The sequence below is a fragment of the Phallusia mammillata genome, chromosome 1 (assembly GCF_965637545.1).
Source record: "Phallusia mammillata chromosome 1, kaPhaMamm4.hap1.1, whole genome shotgun sequence".
Classification (NCBI taxonomy): Eukaryota; Metazoa; Chordata; class Ascidiacea; order Phlebobranchia; family Ascidiidae; genus Phallusia; species Phallusia mammillata.
Window position 1 is genome coordinate 8,749,736 of NC_137252.1, and position 17,443 is coordinate 8,767,178.

The 17,443-nt window shown below is 37.8% G+C and overlaps 2 protein-coding genes across 3 annotated transcripts; both read right to left on the bottom strand.

Moving 5' to 3' along the window:
* Positions 1-961: 961 nt before the first annotated feature.
* LOC145209051 (sodium-coupled monocarboxylate transporter 1-like) lies at positions 962-10,440 on the bottom strand. Of its 2 annotated transcripts, none has more exons than XM_080079297.1 (12): positions 10,209-10,440; positions 8,891-9,116; positions 8,213-8,352; positions 7,878-7,995; positions 6,585-6,807; positions 5,863-6,003; positions 5,165-5,383; positions 4,418-4,520; positions 3,730-3,891; positions 3,083-3,272; positions 2,412-2,552; positions 962-2,125 (listed from the first exon to the last, which is right to left on the bottom strand). In XM_080079297.1, exons 1-12 carry the CDS (start codon positions 10,224-10,226, stop codon positions 1,896-1,898), a joined length of 1,911 nt encoding a protein of 636 aa, XP_079935423.1. In that variant the 5' UTR covers positions 10,227-10,440; the 3' UTR covers positions 962-1,895. The 2 variants fall into 2 exon arrangements, with proteins under 2 accessions (XP_079935423.1, XP_079935424.1); XM_080079298.1 differs by lacking the exon at positions 10,209-10,440 and adding an exon at positions 9,968-10,024.
* A 1,014-nt stretch (positions 10,441-11,454) lies between these two features.
* LOC145225032 (coagulation factor XIII B chain-like) lies at positions 11,455-17,131 on the bottom strand. Its single transcript, XM_080091708.1, has 7 exons — positions 17,047-17,131; positions 15,955-16,131; positions 15,307-15,432; positions 14,447-14,623; positions 13,130-13,312; positions 11,797-11,974; positions 11,455-11,521 (listed from the first exon to the last, which is right to left on the bottom strand). Exons 1-7 carry the CDS (start codon positions 17,129-17,131, stop codon positions 11,488-11,490), a joined length of 960 nt encoding a protein of 319 aa, XP_079947834.1. The 3' UTR covers positions 11,455-11,487.
* Between the last annotated feature and the right edge of the window lie 312 nt (positions 17,132-17,443).

Genomic DNA, 17,443 nt, shown 5'->3' on the forward strand with positions numbered 1-17,443 from the left:
CGAATATTCGGTATGCTGAATGTTTTGGCCGAATCGGTGATTTTTATGAAGATTCGGCTTCGGGGGAATAACTTGTTGCGACTAGGCCAAAACCAAACCTTTTACAAATACCACTTTAAAGCGCGAAACGTGTTTTTAGTCTATTTACTTATTCCAGGACCATTTAAACTGCGCATTAACTAAATCGTGTTCGATATTGTAATTTTCAAAGCGTAATCATTTTATATCCTCCAGATAAAACATAGCACTATTACATTTGCAGGTTGGCTACGACCGCCAGTACAACCATTAAATCCATAGTTCTAAGATCATTTTGTTACACAACTATCCTATTGTAGTAGCATCGCTGTTTGCCTGGCAGCAAAACAAGCTCTTTATTTCTAAATCGTAGCGCACGACTTCGCAAGACAAATAATTCGGTTTCAGGCCGAGCCCAAATAGCATCACCGGTCATAACACTGGTGTAACTAGCATGTATGGTTATCACACAATTTAGATTAGCAAATTTCCAATTGTATTGAATTGAAATGAACTGTTAATTTTATTTCCCAGAAGTCCCTTTTAATCAAAATTTTCATCATACTTCTTAATCGCAGTGGTCAAAAGGGTGAAATGCCCGTCTCATTCTATCTCGTACACTCAACGTAAACGTGCCTCAACTCAAGAAACATATTTGCATTTGCTCTACAACCCACATGAACCGGTCAACAATTAAATGTTGTTGATTGCGTTGGACGATGCACTTCGCTATGGCTGCTTGCTGTAATGAGACTTTTACTAATGAAAGTCGATTACTCGGGTGGCCAATTAAACGCTAATTGAATTGACTCTCGAGAAGTGGTCGCCGCTGACAAATGGGTTAATCGACAACATTAGTTCTTCCAGAAATACAAAATTGGATACTAATGAAAATAAAATTGGTAAATGAAGGTTAACATATAAGCTAAGAATTAACAACCAGAAAACAAAATATATTGTAATACAAATCTGAAATTACAAACGTTTTTCATGACCGCAAAGTGATAAAGTGTATTCACACATGTAAATTATTTTGTATTGCGTTTTTGTCTAGACGTTTTTTTGTCTGTTAAAACATATAAACATTACGCCAACAGAAAACAATTTTCTAAGGCAGACAAATACGAGATCAAAACACCCAACCACTAAGTAGGAATTCTGTTTCAACTACATTACTTCAAATGCCTTTGCTTGAAAAGGAAGATTTCAGTCCTAACTTGAAACGCGTTTTAAACTATAAGTGGATGATTTTTTGACGCAAATATTTATAAAATTTATACTTGAGATTTCCCGCGACCCATATGAGCTGTTTCGGTTGTATTGATTGGTAAAAAAGGAAAAGCTTTTCGAAAATTTAATGGAAATTGCTGATGTGCAAGTTTTGGCCGAAATGATTCGTTCTATTCGCCAAACATTCCCATTGAGCTTAATTTAAGATAGGTTCGCTACATTATCAGCCAGGCAACTTGTGACGTCGCAATCAGAAGCAACGTTAACTCGTCAAAAACAAGTCGTAGGTACATTTTTTTCACGCAACACTTTATAGCCATGGCAAATAAAAACGCAGCAAGGCAAAGTTATAGAAAAATAGTGCTTTTAGTACAAAACAACTAATACTTTGGGAAACATCGCCGTTCACCAAGTTTCTGCTGGTTCCAATTCTGCCCCAGCCGTTCGAGTTTTCCAGGAAGAAACTTAGTCACATTGATCAACCAAAGGCAATACAACAAAAAATTCAACAAACAAAATTATCATGACCGATTTTTTTCTTCTTTTAGATAAAAAGTATACTAAACAATGGTTATGAACTTTATATGGAAGTGTGAGTTGTCACGGATACAAAATAATAAATAGTATTTCACAGAAGCAATAAAACGCTAAGTTTGTTCTTCATCGTTAGGTTTAAAAGCAACATTAGATTCGTCCCAATTATTGTCGCCCCGATCAACATCCAAAGTTGGTTTCTTTTTTCTTCCTCTCATTGGATCTTCGTAATCGATTCCGAACCGAAGAACCTTGCGTATTCGCTCGGGGGTCCATCGGAATATGGCCAGGTCGAAAAATGCGATCGTCACTCCTTTAGGCAGGTCCCGCGGTCTTTGGAAACCTAAATGATGTCCCGAATTCAATGTGTTGCTGAAATTTCTAAATGCCTTTGACCAAAACCTTGGACAGAGCCTCGGTAAAACCTTCCCTTCGATGGGAAGCCTTGGACAGGCCCTTGGTAAAACGTTGGACAAAGTCCTGGTCAAACCTCGGACAGACCCTTGGTCAAATCTCGGTAAGGGCCTCGGTCAAACCTTTGCCTGAGCCCTGGTTAAACCTATGAGCCTTAATTAACTGACGTTTGGAGCGTTAGAGGGTAAAATTTAAGTTCTTGTGTTATTTCATACCTGTAAAAACAGAAACTACGTGTGCGACAACAATGTTCACAATAAATCCGAACACCCCATAAAGTGTGTAGCTCATGGCGTAGAACTCGGCAATAGGATGTCTCATCTGCGTTTCAAAGGCGGTTGTGTTTGTTCCAAGGTCTGCCCCCCAAAAAAGTACAATTAAAGTATACAGAAATCGGTTTTATTGTATATTAAAGAAAGAAGCTGAAGATGCATTGCCATGAATTTTAAGTACAACAAGTAAACAATGGAGAATTTCTTTTACAATTTGTTAGTTGATGTAAGTATTACCAGGGTTGCGATCGATCTAAGTGCAAAATAAGGACGATGGGTAACAGATTGTATATGTCCCAATCAAACATCACTTATGCAAATATTTTATGATATTCAAATAGCCAGCGAGAATTGTTCAATTTACTCTGGTATTACTTAACTAAATCTTGTTTGTCGTGTCTTGAATAGAAAAAAACGTACATTGGCAGCTAAGATTAAAAAGGAATAAAACCTTTTTTTTAAATAAAGAGAATCAGACGTTGTCTAACAAAACGAAAACAAATTTAAAAAATAAACGCGCTATGACAAACCAGGTTATTCCGTTGGAAGCTATGGCATTGTTAGGGTGATGAAACAACAACTGTCTCAAGAAACAATATACATCTGATTCGTACCGTAGCTCAATGTTGTGGTGTTGAGAGAGGCAACTGTGGTGGAGTTAAACGCTGTCATATTCCCCATCTCACACGCCACAGTAACTAACTCCAACCTTCTCGCGTATTGCTCCAAGGGTGGATGAATTTGTTTACCCACAAGGCACCACGAGGCTCCCATAACACCGCTTGTCATGCCTACCATTGCTCCCTATAATAAAAAACAAAATGCGTAACAATGAAGCACCTGATATGTAAGCCAATAAGAGTTATTAAGAATTGGTACTTATTTGCCCCAAAATTATTTCGCACAAATCTTACTCACTTATCCAACGTAGAGCTTCTAGTACCATACCGCTCGGCAGTCCTTATTTTAAATACTAATATCTTACCCTAACGCACTTATCCCTAACCGTAAGCATTTTTAGAGAGATATCGTTAAATGGGTGTTAGTGCTCTTTGTGCCAACTATCGGAATATAAAGTGTTGGGACTGCCGTCAGGTATGGTGTAAGTAGATTTTTCGTTATCCAAGAATTAATCCATAGAAATCTTACTGACTTACCCACAAATTAATCCATGGAAATCTTACACACTCCCCAAGAATTAATTCATTGAAATCATACTCAATTATCCAATAAATAATCCACCAAAATCATACTCACTTACCCAAGAATTTATCCAAGGAAATCCCCACCCCATGGTGAAAAGCGCAAGAGAAGGGCCAAGTACTACAGCGTTCACGCTAGCAGCTGCCTGAAAAATCTCACCAAGATTTGCTGCCAAGACAACTGTGGCTATGCACGCCGCTCCGAATAAAACGACCAGCATCTAAGTCCCCAACAACATAAATTATGACTTACTATTATTCTTTGACCGATTTTAAGCACACGATAGCAGTTTACCGAAGTTTCTCCTGAAGGATTTTGATCAAAATCGAACAAAAACAGCTAAAACTACAGTTCTACCTATAATTATATGCTTCGCACCTATAATAAACGTGTCAGGTGCCAGGTCGAATACCCAAAAATTTCGGTTGTGAAGGTTGAAAGTATGCCTGACTAGCCGTTGCAATCGCAAAAGGTAATTTGCAGTAATTTTCAAGTTCATAACGTCGATAAACAAACTGAGATCTTAGAAGAAAATTTATCACCAAAATCGAAATGCCAGATCGAATAATGAGTTTATAAGCATAGCGGTGGGTAATGACCGGTAAATGGTACCTATTTACCCGCGACAAAACATGCATTTTAGCGAAAAGCATTTGAAAATAATGTAAATCGCAAGATAATTGGTAAATACGGATCGTATAGAGTAGCAACAGTAAAAAAGCTAAACCACATTGTAATTATTTTACCTTTGACAACAGCAGGGTAACACGTGAACTGAGGCGCTTATAAGGCTTGATAAAATCCTCCAAAGCAACTGCCGCCATTGCGTTCAATCCTGAAGATATCGTGCTGCAGATATATGCACATAACCAGTGATTTGTGAGCCACCACTGCAGCCAGAACCATTAACTTATATCCATAAAACGGGTAGTTGATCTCAACCTGTGGCACGCGTACCACAGATGGTACGCTGAAGCTTTTCCGGTGGTACTTCTGTCATACTTGTCAAATCATTCATTGCAACTCAACTGACCCAACCGAACCGTCCTGGTTTGGGGCTAGACTTAGGTTTTGGACAAGCTTTTGGAATTGCTAACCTTATTGGTTTCGGAAACATGCTAGCCTGATGGTGGAACAAAATAGGCCTACCTCTTGATCTACCTATTCAAATAGGTAGTATACGCATCGATAGAAAAAGTCGCCAGGTGGTACGCGATCGGTATAAGGTTGAGAGCCACTGGTCTACAGCCACCACGCCAACGATAAGCGCCACAATACCAACCACAACAACAAAAGTAAATCTTTATACATTGGATTGACGTTATAGTTTTTCGTAATTACGAAGTCTTTGGTCATGGTTTGTAGTAAATGTGAGTTACCTGCCATTTAAACTCCTCAATTGTGAGACTGTCTTTAATATTTAATTATTGAGGTGCTATTGGCTCTATATTGAATCTACAACAGATAGTTAAGTTAAACAAAAACACATTTACCTCAAACTTCCGCTCAGGGCGCTGCAAACGAACAAACCGGGCAGACCTGGAAATTTTGACAGAATGTCCATTACAAGATAGGGAGTAAGTTGGTCACTCGATGTCACCCAGCCCGCTGTGTAGGGGTCGCATTCGGCGTAGTAGGCGTACATTGTAATTCCAGCTAACCCCGCAAGCACGTCTATTGCAATGATGCCCAGGAAGTTTAAGTAGAGCGCTCTGAGAAAGTTTGTCATAAAATTATGGTTTGTTATGATAAATTGGGCATTTGTAAACAAGTAGAATATATTTCATAAAAAGATTGTCGTATAATGTAGCGTAGAAGCAGGAAACAGTTGCAAACACAAGGAAACAATTTCCTGTGGTGAGGATTTAAGTTTTGGGTATTGAATAATATTTGGCTTTTGCTTGCAGTTTGGCGACCATTGAATTTGCCAAACACACTTGTAATGTATAATGTATCAGTGATTCAACATTTCTAGATTCGCTTTACGCACGTTATAGCTGCAGCGCGTTTAGTCATGATTTACTAATTCACCAGCTTGCGTTTCCTAACGTTATAGGAGCTATTTTCGGATTGGTGGTTGTTAAGTGCAATTGTGTCGCTGTATTTTCTTGTACTAAGCGGAAGAAACTCAACTTAACTTAACTCATACCAAAGAAACAGCACAAACCATACAACAAGCTAAAGAACTTACGCTTTGGCGTGGGTTTCAGTTTTGCAGCATAGATATCGTTGGACGGAAGTGTGTGTTGTGCCGTACCTTCCCGCCCAATGTATTGTACCTCCCACTATCATCGTCCAAAACGAATGGCGGACGCGTGGGTCAAAATCAAAACTAGAATCAACAACAACGTTCGTGACCCATTGATGTTAAAGGGATACCAAGCATAACTATTGTTTATGTTGGCTAATTTAATCCAATTTAAAATATTATTAGCTTTGTATTCTTCTGAATATAGTTGCATGATATTTATAACATAACACTTTTTGTTTTGGTGAACGATTTTAGGAGTGGGGCTATTGGAGCCTTTTCAGATGATATTGTAGATGCTTTTAAATACGCCTAATGTCTTGCACTAGCTATTTGATTGTCTTTTATACAAATAACTTGGCACACAGTTGTAACTTGGAATAAAAATTTAGACTCAAATATATTTTGATTTAAGCCAAGAAATTAAAGTTTCAATAAAATTGTATCCGATTGTTAAATAAGGTATTGTTGCCAGGCTATAAACGAGTATTGCTCTTCCAGCAGTTTTTGTGATAAATAATGAACGTTTCGACGTCCCATACCGATTGGTAGTTCAGGCTCGAGTCGTTGAAACCTGTTTCTAAATATAAACCTGGCCCGAAAAGCCGAACCTGACTTTACCTTGCAACATAATGTGAACATAAAAGTTTTAAGTTTAACCTTACTGGTTGAAATCAATCCTTCCTCCGCGCTCGGCAATTTTCCACATATTTTTTGCGCCACCCACCAGATAACAACCACGTACAATGATAGCCAAGAAACCGGCGAGCATAACCGTGAATTGGAAGACATCTGTCCAAATGACAGCACGTAAACCACCGGTAGTTGTGTAGAATGTACACACCACCCCCGTCATAAGTATTGCAGTCCATAAGTCAAGTCCAGTAACTGTACAAAAAAATTGAGTTTTTAATTAAGATAAATGTACAATAGAACATTGATGGTAGCATAAAATGACTTCGTTGAAAAGACAATGTTGGATAAAAATGCAACATAAGCTTTGTGTCAGCAAAGTCTCCAGTGTTTTGATTCAATTTAGTGTTTTCGTTTCACTTTGTTGTGTTTTATTTACTTTTATTCTTCTTTTATGGATGTTTATCTTGAGATTTTATTTAGGTACTGAAGATGTCATTAGGCGAAATATTTATTTTCTACGATATTCATGGAATAATTTCGTTACTAGGAAGATATTATTTTACATTCTAGGTTTGTTGTGCTATACTATATAATACAATATTGTGGTCGTTATAAATACCACGAACTGTTTTGCATTCCGGAATTATGTGACAATTTCCCGCCAGTGACTGTGACAACCACAGGATGTGTCCGAAAGACAGAGATTACAAATGTGCAACTATAGTTGTTGGTTTATAGATAGCTGTAATTTTTGAGGGATTAATTGCAATGTTCGTTCAAGATATCACTAAAAATTCGCCCCTTTTTTAAACATTGTTTGATTTTGAAATACCAGTCAAACTTAATTGCCTCGCAAAAGGTCCCTACATTACAACCCACACTTTTAGGCTTAAACACTAATATTACTTTATACCTACGCCTGTGAATAAATGTGGTTATTTTTTAAACGATTGGGCTGTTTTATCGATAAACCCTTGGCTTATCTCCACAATAACCCTAACAAATGTATGTTTTGTATTGTAGTATCACACCATACCAAGTATCTTGTCTTTTGAGTTTTGACGCTTATGTTGCTGTCAAAAAAGTGTGCGCTTGCCTATAATCGGTCATAATAGGGAGTTTTTGTTAAAAAGCGTTGCTTTGATTTTTACATTGTAGTATCACTTCCAACCAAATATCTCGCGTTTTCCATTTTGGCGTGTATGTTGCTGTCAAAAAGTGTACATTTGCTTTAAATTGGCCGTGAAGGGCACAGTGTTTAATTTTTGTTAGGAGGGCAACTATAAAGAAAAAAATGTTCAAAAATAAACAGATGTGCTTACCAGCATTAAGCGCCAGGGCTGGAGCATAAATAACAAGGGCGCAGTACATCACTTGTTGCAGTATAAAGATGGCGCTCACCAGAAGTCGGACCCGACGATCAAAACGCATTTCTAAATACTGAAATCAACAAAACAAACAACTTTCAAAACAATGACCACATATGTGCAAGAGAGAGTTCTGCAGCGAGTGCGGAAACCACGTACAACTAATTTCCGCAAACTGAAATTTAATATCCGTAAACCATGACGTGTTGATGTTGTTATCGCGACACGATAATCGAAATTCTCAACATTCACACGGCATACATTTTTGAAAACAAAACTGTAGGCCCAACCTCATAAGTGCTATTGACTCCCAGCCGATAGAACAGTGGCACGTATATTGACGAACAAATGATGGCGTTGAGAAAATAGGTAATAACATAGTAGAGGTACATCGTTCCGTAGCGGTAAAACTCGGCAGGCGTTGCGATAACTGCAAAACAAACACCCCTGGCGTCAAATTGCGAGAGTAGCTTTTTTGGGGTTTAGATCGTTTAGAATTGGATCGTGGCGTTAACTAAAAATATGCACTTCTGGCGTCAAATTGAGGAAGTGGTTTCTCTATTTACGGTATAGATCGTGTGTATCGGATCTACGTTTTGCATCAATAGATACGATAATAGGTCCGAGTTTCTCAACTGGTCCGTAAAAGATTTTCATGAGTCCATGAAACGGCGTGAAATATTCTTTTTATCCACACTGTTTGCATTGCTTCACCGCGTTATTGGGTCCACAAATAGCTATACTAATGGCTATGCAAAATGGTCCAACACCTATAAGGTAACCATAACCAAGGCTTTAATAAACAAAAAACACAAAAAATACTCCCTACTCCAAATATACTAAGACTTAATTAAACGTAAACAGCAAAAATACTATTTATTCGAAACATAATGCTACATTGTTCGTCTACATATCAGACTATTATTTGTTGCACAAAGCGTTGGTAAAATTTATGACATTTTTCTTACTTGCAATCGCTGACAGAAACCCAGTTGTTGCTGAAAATGCCACCGGCACAGCATGCATGTTTCTCCCGCCCATTAGGTAGTCAGAGGTCTTGGCTTTCTTGCGATCCCGTATAGCGAAAAACAGACCTATCCCTGACGAAATGGCAAACAGCAAAACCAAGACTATGTAGTCCCATATGTTCAGATAAGTTTCGACTTTCCACATGATTTTGCTGTTAGTTCCAGCCTGCACAGCAAAAATATTTCAAATAGCCTTTGCACGAAATGCCCACAGGGCGTCTGGCGTTAACGGCCGTTGGATTAAGATTGACATTAAAAAAAGGTCTTTTTTTTCGAAGCACTCGTTTATACAACACCCGCTACATCGCGTAAAAGCTGACGAACTGCTTCCCCGTAACTACACAAACTGACAACATATATATGTTATCCGGCAAGCTGCAGCCTTTTTCGATTTCATTTTTTTGAAAAACATTGCCTGCACACCGAATACGGGCTTGTCCACCTTACGGGCCTATCACATTTCCTACACGACCCACACATTTACAAGTATAAAAAGCCGTAACGTCATGTTATGACAAAATATGACATGTCTGTCAAAAAAACATTTAAATTATGTAACAAGAATTTGGTCACAAAAATCACGAGCTGTGTTCCAGGGGGGCGCGGGTGTAGATTCACCAGAAAAACCTACTAAAACATTTTTTCGTTTTATCTTTATTCCCTAATTTTTTTACTGTTTCACATACTATTTGTCTTTAATGAGGTTTTTCGCGATTGCGGATTCTTGTTTACTCTATTCGTCCTGTTTAAAGCCGAAATTAGTACCGAATTCCAACACGAGATTGTCATTTACATTTTTAAGGGGGCCACAGGTCCTACAGGGTTACCTAAAGGGGGCCCATGAGGACCAAAAGTTACTTTTAGGGGGCTATGGTCCACAAAAGATTGAAAACCACTGGTTTAGACTAACACCCTTCACTGTGCATTTCGCGTTTACAATGTAGATCGCTGTATTTTATATCTTAATGCGTATACTCAATTCTTTAACACTAGTCTTTTGCTAAATATATTTCCAACCAAATAAAATGCAGTGTCGTTGTACTTTACTTCAGGATAGGCAACCCAATAAAATAGAACTCAAGTGCGTCCTTATGGCTATCGTGTGAATTAAATAAGACTCAATTACTAGCTGATATTCCTAAGACAAAACAATAGGCTTGTAAAAGCAACATGAGGCGCAAGAAATGCATAAAATAGTGCATAGAAATTACCACTAATATCGAACAGAAACTCTCAAATATTGTAACATTTTACTCACTTGCACAGTGGTCTGCATCTTCAAAATTTTTAAATTTTGTGTTTGGTCTAATTCCTTTCCGCAGTAGAATAGAACTTTCGTAAGCAACCAACGACCAACAAAGTCAGTTGGTAAGGGTAGCCCATCGTGGCGGTATTATTGCAGCATTTCTGATAGTTTCATTATTTTTAAACCAAACACAATAAGAAATAATTCCTCACTACTATTGAGTCGCTGATGAGCAATCGTTTTGTGGTCTGTTTATGTATAATTCTTTAACGAAAGTTCTGCATTTTACTCTGGTTGGCTGACAATGCTTAACTTACAGTTTAAAAACTATTTTTGTAAACTATTATTATTTTCACACTGACGAATATATACTTATAGATTACGAAGATAAATTAAACTAGATTTCAAACATCAAAAACAGTCTATAAGAAATACACAACTTCATACCAATGAAAGCAAGTGCTAACTCACATTTTACACCTCATGCTTATAGACGCCACAAGGTGAATAAGGGAAGCCAAACAATTACGAAAAGTTGCTCAAGGGATTTTACGGAGGTAACTGATGAAGTGACGCACGTCACAATTACGCGCAAAGGCGCGGGTCACATTCGAAGAAAAACGTCTTTAGAAATTTAAACAGATATGGAGCAAAAATTGTACGCAAAAAGCACCCCCCTATTGTTTCTACTGCAGTTTACATTTGTTGGCATTTTGTAAAATAATTTTGCAGTGTATTTTTCTGTAATCAGTTAATAGCAGTCCCGCTATAGGACTTGTTGACAAAACAAATATTCGTACAATATTATTGGTGTCCGTTTGCGTTTGTAGTTTTGAGGCAAACTAAGCAACTTAAACTTCTTTGTATCATTTAACTAATATACAATAGGAGAAATAAACATGTAACAAAATGGCCTAAGTCACATCACCCATACACTAACTCTTTTAAATGGTAATCTTGCTTCCATCTTACATATGTGCTGTTACCTATGAAAAGATGAATAAACGTTCGGCATCAAAACTGACTGGTTGGTTCTACTTTATTAAGAACTGATGGTTTTATAGACTAATTTGGCAGTTTTGTCCGTGTCTTGCTTTGGGGCAATCATTGGGAAAAATCTGAATCACTGTATGCCATTCGTTAGACCCTGTTCAGTTGGAAGTAACTTTACGAAACGTTTTCAACTTGGTTTTTCCTTGCTCTCGATCACACAAAGTGCTGTATGCATTGTATTTACAAAATATAAATAAAATAACACGGAGAAGTTATTTTTTGTTTCCACTCTTTCCTTCTAACCAGAACCTTCTTCCACGGGCAACATCAGGCTGCGCAGAAAAAAACATCCTTAAATTCTTCACCCCAGCCCTTATCGCTCATAATGCCTTTATCCGGAGGTACTGATAATGCTCCAAGTATGTTTCTAGTAGGACTTCTGCCCACGGCATCAACAGGTTTTAAAATCTCTTAGGGAGAAACGAATCTCTTGTTTTGTTACAAATCTCTTGTTTGTGTATAGAGTATTATTTATGCGCACTTGCTATCCTTCGTACTATAAAATATTAATGTGTTCTACAGAATTTGCATATGCTCCCACACTTACGTGCAGGTAACGCTGAATGGCGGGTCCCAGTTCCCAGCTGTGCATGTGGAACTGGATTGTCCCATCATTTCGTATCCCGCGTTGCATGACATTGTGGCAACATCTCCGTTCTTCCAGTGTAAGGTATCACTTGCCATCAATGTCCCATTTCCAGGAGCAATTGGCGTTTCGCATGTCTCTGCAAACCAAAATAAATTGGAGTTATTAAGCTTTAAAGTTGAAGATAAGTGCTTGTTGTCGGCAATAATTAAAAGTAAAAATGTTACCGACAACTACTGTAAGATTTCTTGCCTCTAGTGGCGCCAAGCTGTTATGTACGGGTACCGGGAATATCGTCCTGGCATTGCTATTGACGCAACAATGATGTTGTGACGTCAAATCCATTGTGATGCAATTACCTTGTGCGAGACCGCATGGTTTGCGTTTATTAGTGTCTGCTTTATGTGCTGACCGCATGAAAGTGATTATGTAATAGGTAACTAACTGGTATGTGTTTCTTTCTATGTAAATAAGGAAGTTTATTGATAATATGTCAACTGTCGACGGATATATTTGAGCTGTGTAAAGACTTGAGTTATTGGTGAGCATTCTATGTTATTACGATTTGCCTGCACAGTACCAGTTATTGACAACACGTTGTCTTATATTGTAGCGAACCCAAGTTGGACCTGCATACGATGTGTTGTGCATTATACTGTTGCAACCCGGTTTATTTACCGGTAAGTTGGTGTGCCTAATAGCGTCGTTATTTATGCTTTACTTGAATGCATAATTATACCGCAACCATTACAGTGGACAAGAATCAATTGGTCATTAACCTGTGTATCTGTGCGACGAAGTGGCTCGGCTGCATTGAACGCCGTGCTTATAGTCAACCTGTGATCGTATACGTAATCGAAAATCTTGGACAGGTCAAAGTTTGGTATGTTGCTTCTTACTGTACATATGTTTGTCACACGTATGGTGTCGCTATTGCTCGTTCTGATTTTCACTTGTGGCGTTTCTTTGCAGAAAACCGCGTTTACTGCGCGCGTCATTCAACCTTGATCCAATATAATTCTGTTGCTCGCACTGGCAGTTTATCCAGGTTCTGCACTAAAGGTGCGACGCTACAGCTACAATAATAAGTTGGCAAATCAAAAAACATATTTCCATGCATACATTTACTCTCAAGGCCTATCAAGCTTATTCTTCGTTGTAAATTTATTTTCATTTAAATACCGTTAAATTAGCTTTAGCAGGAAGGTATAAGAGATTTTTTAACTTTCTGAAACGGCTTTAAACTTACGACACATGTAATGCTCACAATTTATGCCCAAAATGGGTAACGTACCGACGCATTGAGGAGGTGAATTGGTGTAAGTGCCACCGCTTTGACACTGGGACTCTGCTACTCCAACCAAAATAAAGCCTTCGTTGCAGCTGTACGTAACTGTATGACCGGCAGCCCACGACAGACGACTTGAAGGTGTCATTTTACCGTTGCCGATAGATGGCGGTGGGGAGCAATCGTGTTCTGGAGGTAGGAAATAAATAGTTTATCTAATAATAAGAGGTTTTTAGTGACTGGCACGGCGATTTGTTCACTCAAGGTGTAAAATTTTTGATATAACCTGCAATGGGGCACAGATTGTTTTGTGCAACTATAGTTGCAGGATCATGTCCACCCAATCCGACCAAACCACTATTATCAGTCTTAAACATTTTTTAACTGAAATGTATTTGTAATAAAACAAGAACGCGCTTATGCACATTATTAATTTTATATAGTCTCAAAAAATAATTTGCATGCAACGTTGGTCGTGTTTGTATGAAACATCGATCTTATTACATTTTAACTAGTCAGTTGTGAAACTTTGGGCACTGATTTCATACAGTTAAAAAACGCAACATCGCCAGAACCTTTCGACCCCCAAATCAGGTAACCACAAACATAATTTGTATTTGAGGGAGAAAATGAGATTTACAGGCAGCCATACCAAGTAAACAATATGTCGGTGCCAGACGTTGTAATCGCATTACTCACTTCGGTGTTTTCCACTGTTGTGGTGTGAAATCTTATAATGCCTTAAAGTGTTTTCAAGTGCCGAAGGATGTAGCGATTGTGCTTTTTTGATGAAACTGGATAATCAAGTTTAGGAGGATATCAGGAAAAGTTAAAGTAAAAACACGCAAAACTTACTCATCCTAGAAACTCTTTTGGGGGAAGGAATGCGTTACCAAGCAGGGTAGACTAAAACTGTTTCAAAAAAACCTTTTTCGCATTTAATCAAAAGAAAAATATACGCGCCCAATTATTTAAAAAGCGACAAGAATGCTGCAGTCAAAAACAGTTAAATGTAAGTCGGTAAACCACACCATCAGAATACTAAACTAACATATTGCAATTTTCAAAATTTTGACAGAACAGTGAAGTGTAAATAAATTCCCGGTAACCTATTTACTAACCATGATTTTTTCCGATGAAGGTGCATTACGTTTCGAAATCATTTTTGCGCCATTTAGTGTTTGCAAAATCGATCTGTGATCTTATGGTGACAAATTATTTTGTGTAATGTCATATAGTGATCTTAGCATGCAATGGCCTAAATGACAATCTGCTTGACATGAAAACAGAGAGGCGTAACACTGCCTGCAAGTTACTACTTACTTAAGCAAACAGGAGGGTTGCTGTTGAAAAAACCATAGCGACAATACGCTGTGTTTCTTCCATAAAATCCCTTGTAGCCGGGATTGCAAAAAAATTCGACAGTATCCCCATCATCGTACTCTTGCTTATCTGGTTTTAGCCCGCCTTCAGAGGGAGGCCGAGGCCTATCGCAGGTCCCTGATAAACACAGCTGTTTATAGTTCTTGGAGAAACGTTTTTTTATTCCCATTAGTATTATTCTGATTTTACAATGTGTTGATGCCAGAATTGTAAGTCGGGCCGGGTTTTTTGGTCGCATTAGTTTGAATAAAATGAACTTCATTCGGGACTAACTACACACTCGGCCACATTTCTGTCGTAAAATGACTTTGGAAAGTATAATGTTCAATGTAAATTCGGGATTAAATTTCAAACCAAATTAAACTCGGGTCGGGTGTCAAGCTTATACGTATTGGATCGGGCCAAAACTTTGACCAATTTTACTTCAGTGGTTTATGCAATTCTGTGTGAATAGAATCTTTGCATATGGTATAAATCAAATGGAGTTAAACATTTGTAATTTCACCTAATACAGGCAATTAAGGATTAATGATTTTGTTACCAAATAAAAGGTCAAGATGAACATAAATTTATAACTGGGATAAGCCCTGACGCGTCTATATGCAGACCAGCGATCGCGACACACTCATGTATCAATCACAGTACGCCAGGACCATTTTAGAGATCATAAGCTATAGTTGTAACAACTGGTTTAATCTTTTTTGCAACAACACAAAAAAGTCAAATCAAAACACTGCAGCATTTTAATAGCGTGTGGCATTTTTCACTGCACAAACAATAATTGTGGTCAGAGCACCTACTTTCACAGTTGCGACGGCCATCTCCACTGTAGCCATCCTTGCAATCACATCTATAGCTACTGAACGTCTGCGTACAAATTGCGTTTCTGTGGCAAACTCGTCGCCGACTGAGGCACGGATTTTCCTCTGTAAAATTAAATCAACATCTTGCGAAATGTTTTCAATTAGTTCGGGATTTTAGTTTTTAACAAACAGCCCCTAGTGAAGTTCAATAAAGGCCTAAAAGGGATATTTTGGCAAAGCGTGGATGTTTAAAAAAAATTGAATTTTTTGGACATGTGTTTTATTAAGGAAAAACAAAATAGAACCAAATGCGTTTTGAATAAAAAATCCTTGCAGTAAATGCATGCATCCGGATCGCTTATTCAACTCTTTACACTCCAGTTCCAATAAACTTATACCAGATATAAAGTTTTTACTAAACAGCCAAAGCAATATGTATGTAATATCGCCTGTGAAGTTCAGCTTTGTTGTATAAAACGAGTAAGAGTGCGACTAATTAGATATCGTAAGTCGGAGTATCTTAAGTCTTAACTAAACACATACGCGGGGTTTACCATCAATCTGGGTCTTATAATAAGAACGACATGTAACAGATCATGACTTTTCTGATCTAAAACATTCAAATAAAAAAAACTGATTTCTCACTCTCACACGAAGGATGCTGTATAGTCCATATTTTGTTTGAACATATGTTGACTGGGCTTCCGGTTAAAGTGTATCCAGGGTTACATTTGTACGAAAGCACACTGCAACATGCACGCAGCAGCCGATTCGGCTGACACGCAGCTCTTCCATTTCCGAAGTACACCAAGGGTGTGCAGCCTGAAACACAACACAGATATAAAAGCACCTATTTCTGAAAACCTCATTCTGATAGTAACACAGTAAATGAATATGAATGTTTATTTTTAAGTCGAAGTAAATCGGTTAATGGAAGGATCGGGCTATTAGTGGCACGCTAAATTTACGAAAAGTTACACAGTTTCGAGCCTGTTTTTACCGCATTTTAGTTGTAATTTCCTTTTTCTTATCCACCTGCTTAAAGTTATAAGTGTTTCTTAGGTCCCTATGGGATCATTTCAAAATACGTATTAGCCCCTAAGTCAGAACTCTCCATGTGGTGGTCCATAGACCACTAGTCCGGCGAATTTGGTTGTAAACTCAAGATAGATTGTATATTATATACGAAAGAGGGTCAAAATGTCATTTGTTAACGATTTTATCTAATTTCTTTTGTCTTCTACATAGGATGTATAAGAATCGTTTCAATCCAAAATGATGCTTAGTGCGTAACCATACTTTAATTTGAATCGAAAATGGAATAGAGTAAACCACCATAATATTTTTACTGGGCCAGTGGTCAATGACCTAAAAACGAGTTAAGTCTTAAGTCGATTTTTCCGTTTGAAGTATTTGGCTAGATTGGTCTGGATAAAAATCTGCGTTCAAGGGCGTTTGCACACTCTCAAGGAAAGCAAAACCTAATGCGCTAATATAATAGCACAATTGAAATTTGGGTCGATTTTAAGTCGATTTACGCCATTACCCGAAACCAACTCAAAAACACTGCCCAGCTTGCAACTCTGTCACCACCGAATTGTTTTTTTCGGTACATTTCAGTCGAAAATAAAGGCTTACAAAACTTTATATTTTACGCCTAACGTCCACCTTGCACTCCAGGGTAAATGTAGTAAAAAGAAGACCAGAAAACCATACAAAAATCATTTAAACACTTACAGTTTTTGTACAAGTCAAGAAGAAAAAACGAACGACTTTGATGAACAGCAAATATGGCCAACACCAAAGCAAACAGAGCCTTCATCTTTTGTATCTTGTAATAAAAGCAAAATCACATTTACCGCCTAAAAATACGTTTTTGTACAAAATAAATCAAGTCAATATCTATGAGCATTTCAAAAACTTTACTGGTCTAGGCAAATATTACACTAATTTACATTAGCTCCGCTAACTATAACAACACTATTTAATATACAACTAATGTCTTGACGCTTCGCCTTTCAGAAACCTACAGTTTAAAATATCTAAGACAATTTCAAACCCTGTTTACGCGCAATTCTGCAGAAAAGTGCATGTCAATGTTAAAGGCAGCTGTCTTTATACCCGTTTGTCAACT

Coding starts and splice junctions, on each gene's coding strand:
- LOC145209051 (XM_080079297.1), bottom strand. Junction 3,892..4,417: donor TTACCCTGCTGTTGTCAAAG/GTAAAATAATTA, acceptor TTGGGGACTTAG/ATGCTGGTCGTTTTATTCGG. Junction 2,126..2,411: donor CGTAGTTTCTGTTTTTACAG/GTATGAAATAAC, acceptor GACATCATTTAG/GTTTCCAAAGACCGCGGGAC.
- LOC145225032 (XM_080091708.1), bottom strand. CDS start 17,131: ATGAAGGCTCTGTTTGCTTTGGTGTTGGCCATATTTGCTGTTCATCAA. Junction 14,624..15,306: donor TGGCCGTCGCAACTGTGAAA/GTAGGTGCTCTG, acceptor TGTGTTTATCAG/GGACCTGCGATAGGCCTCGG. Junction 13,313..14,446: donor CAACCCTCCTGTTTGCTTAA/GTAAGTAGTAAC, acceptor TCCTACCTCCAG/AACACGATTGCTCCCCACCG.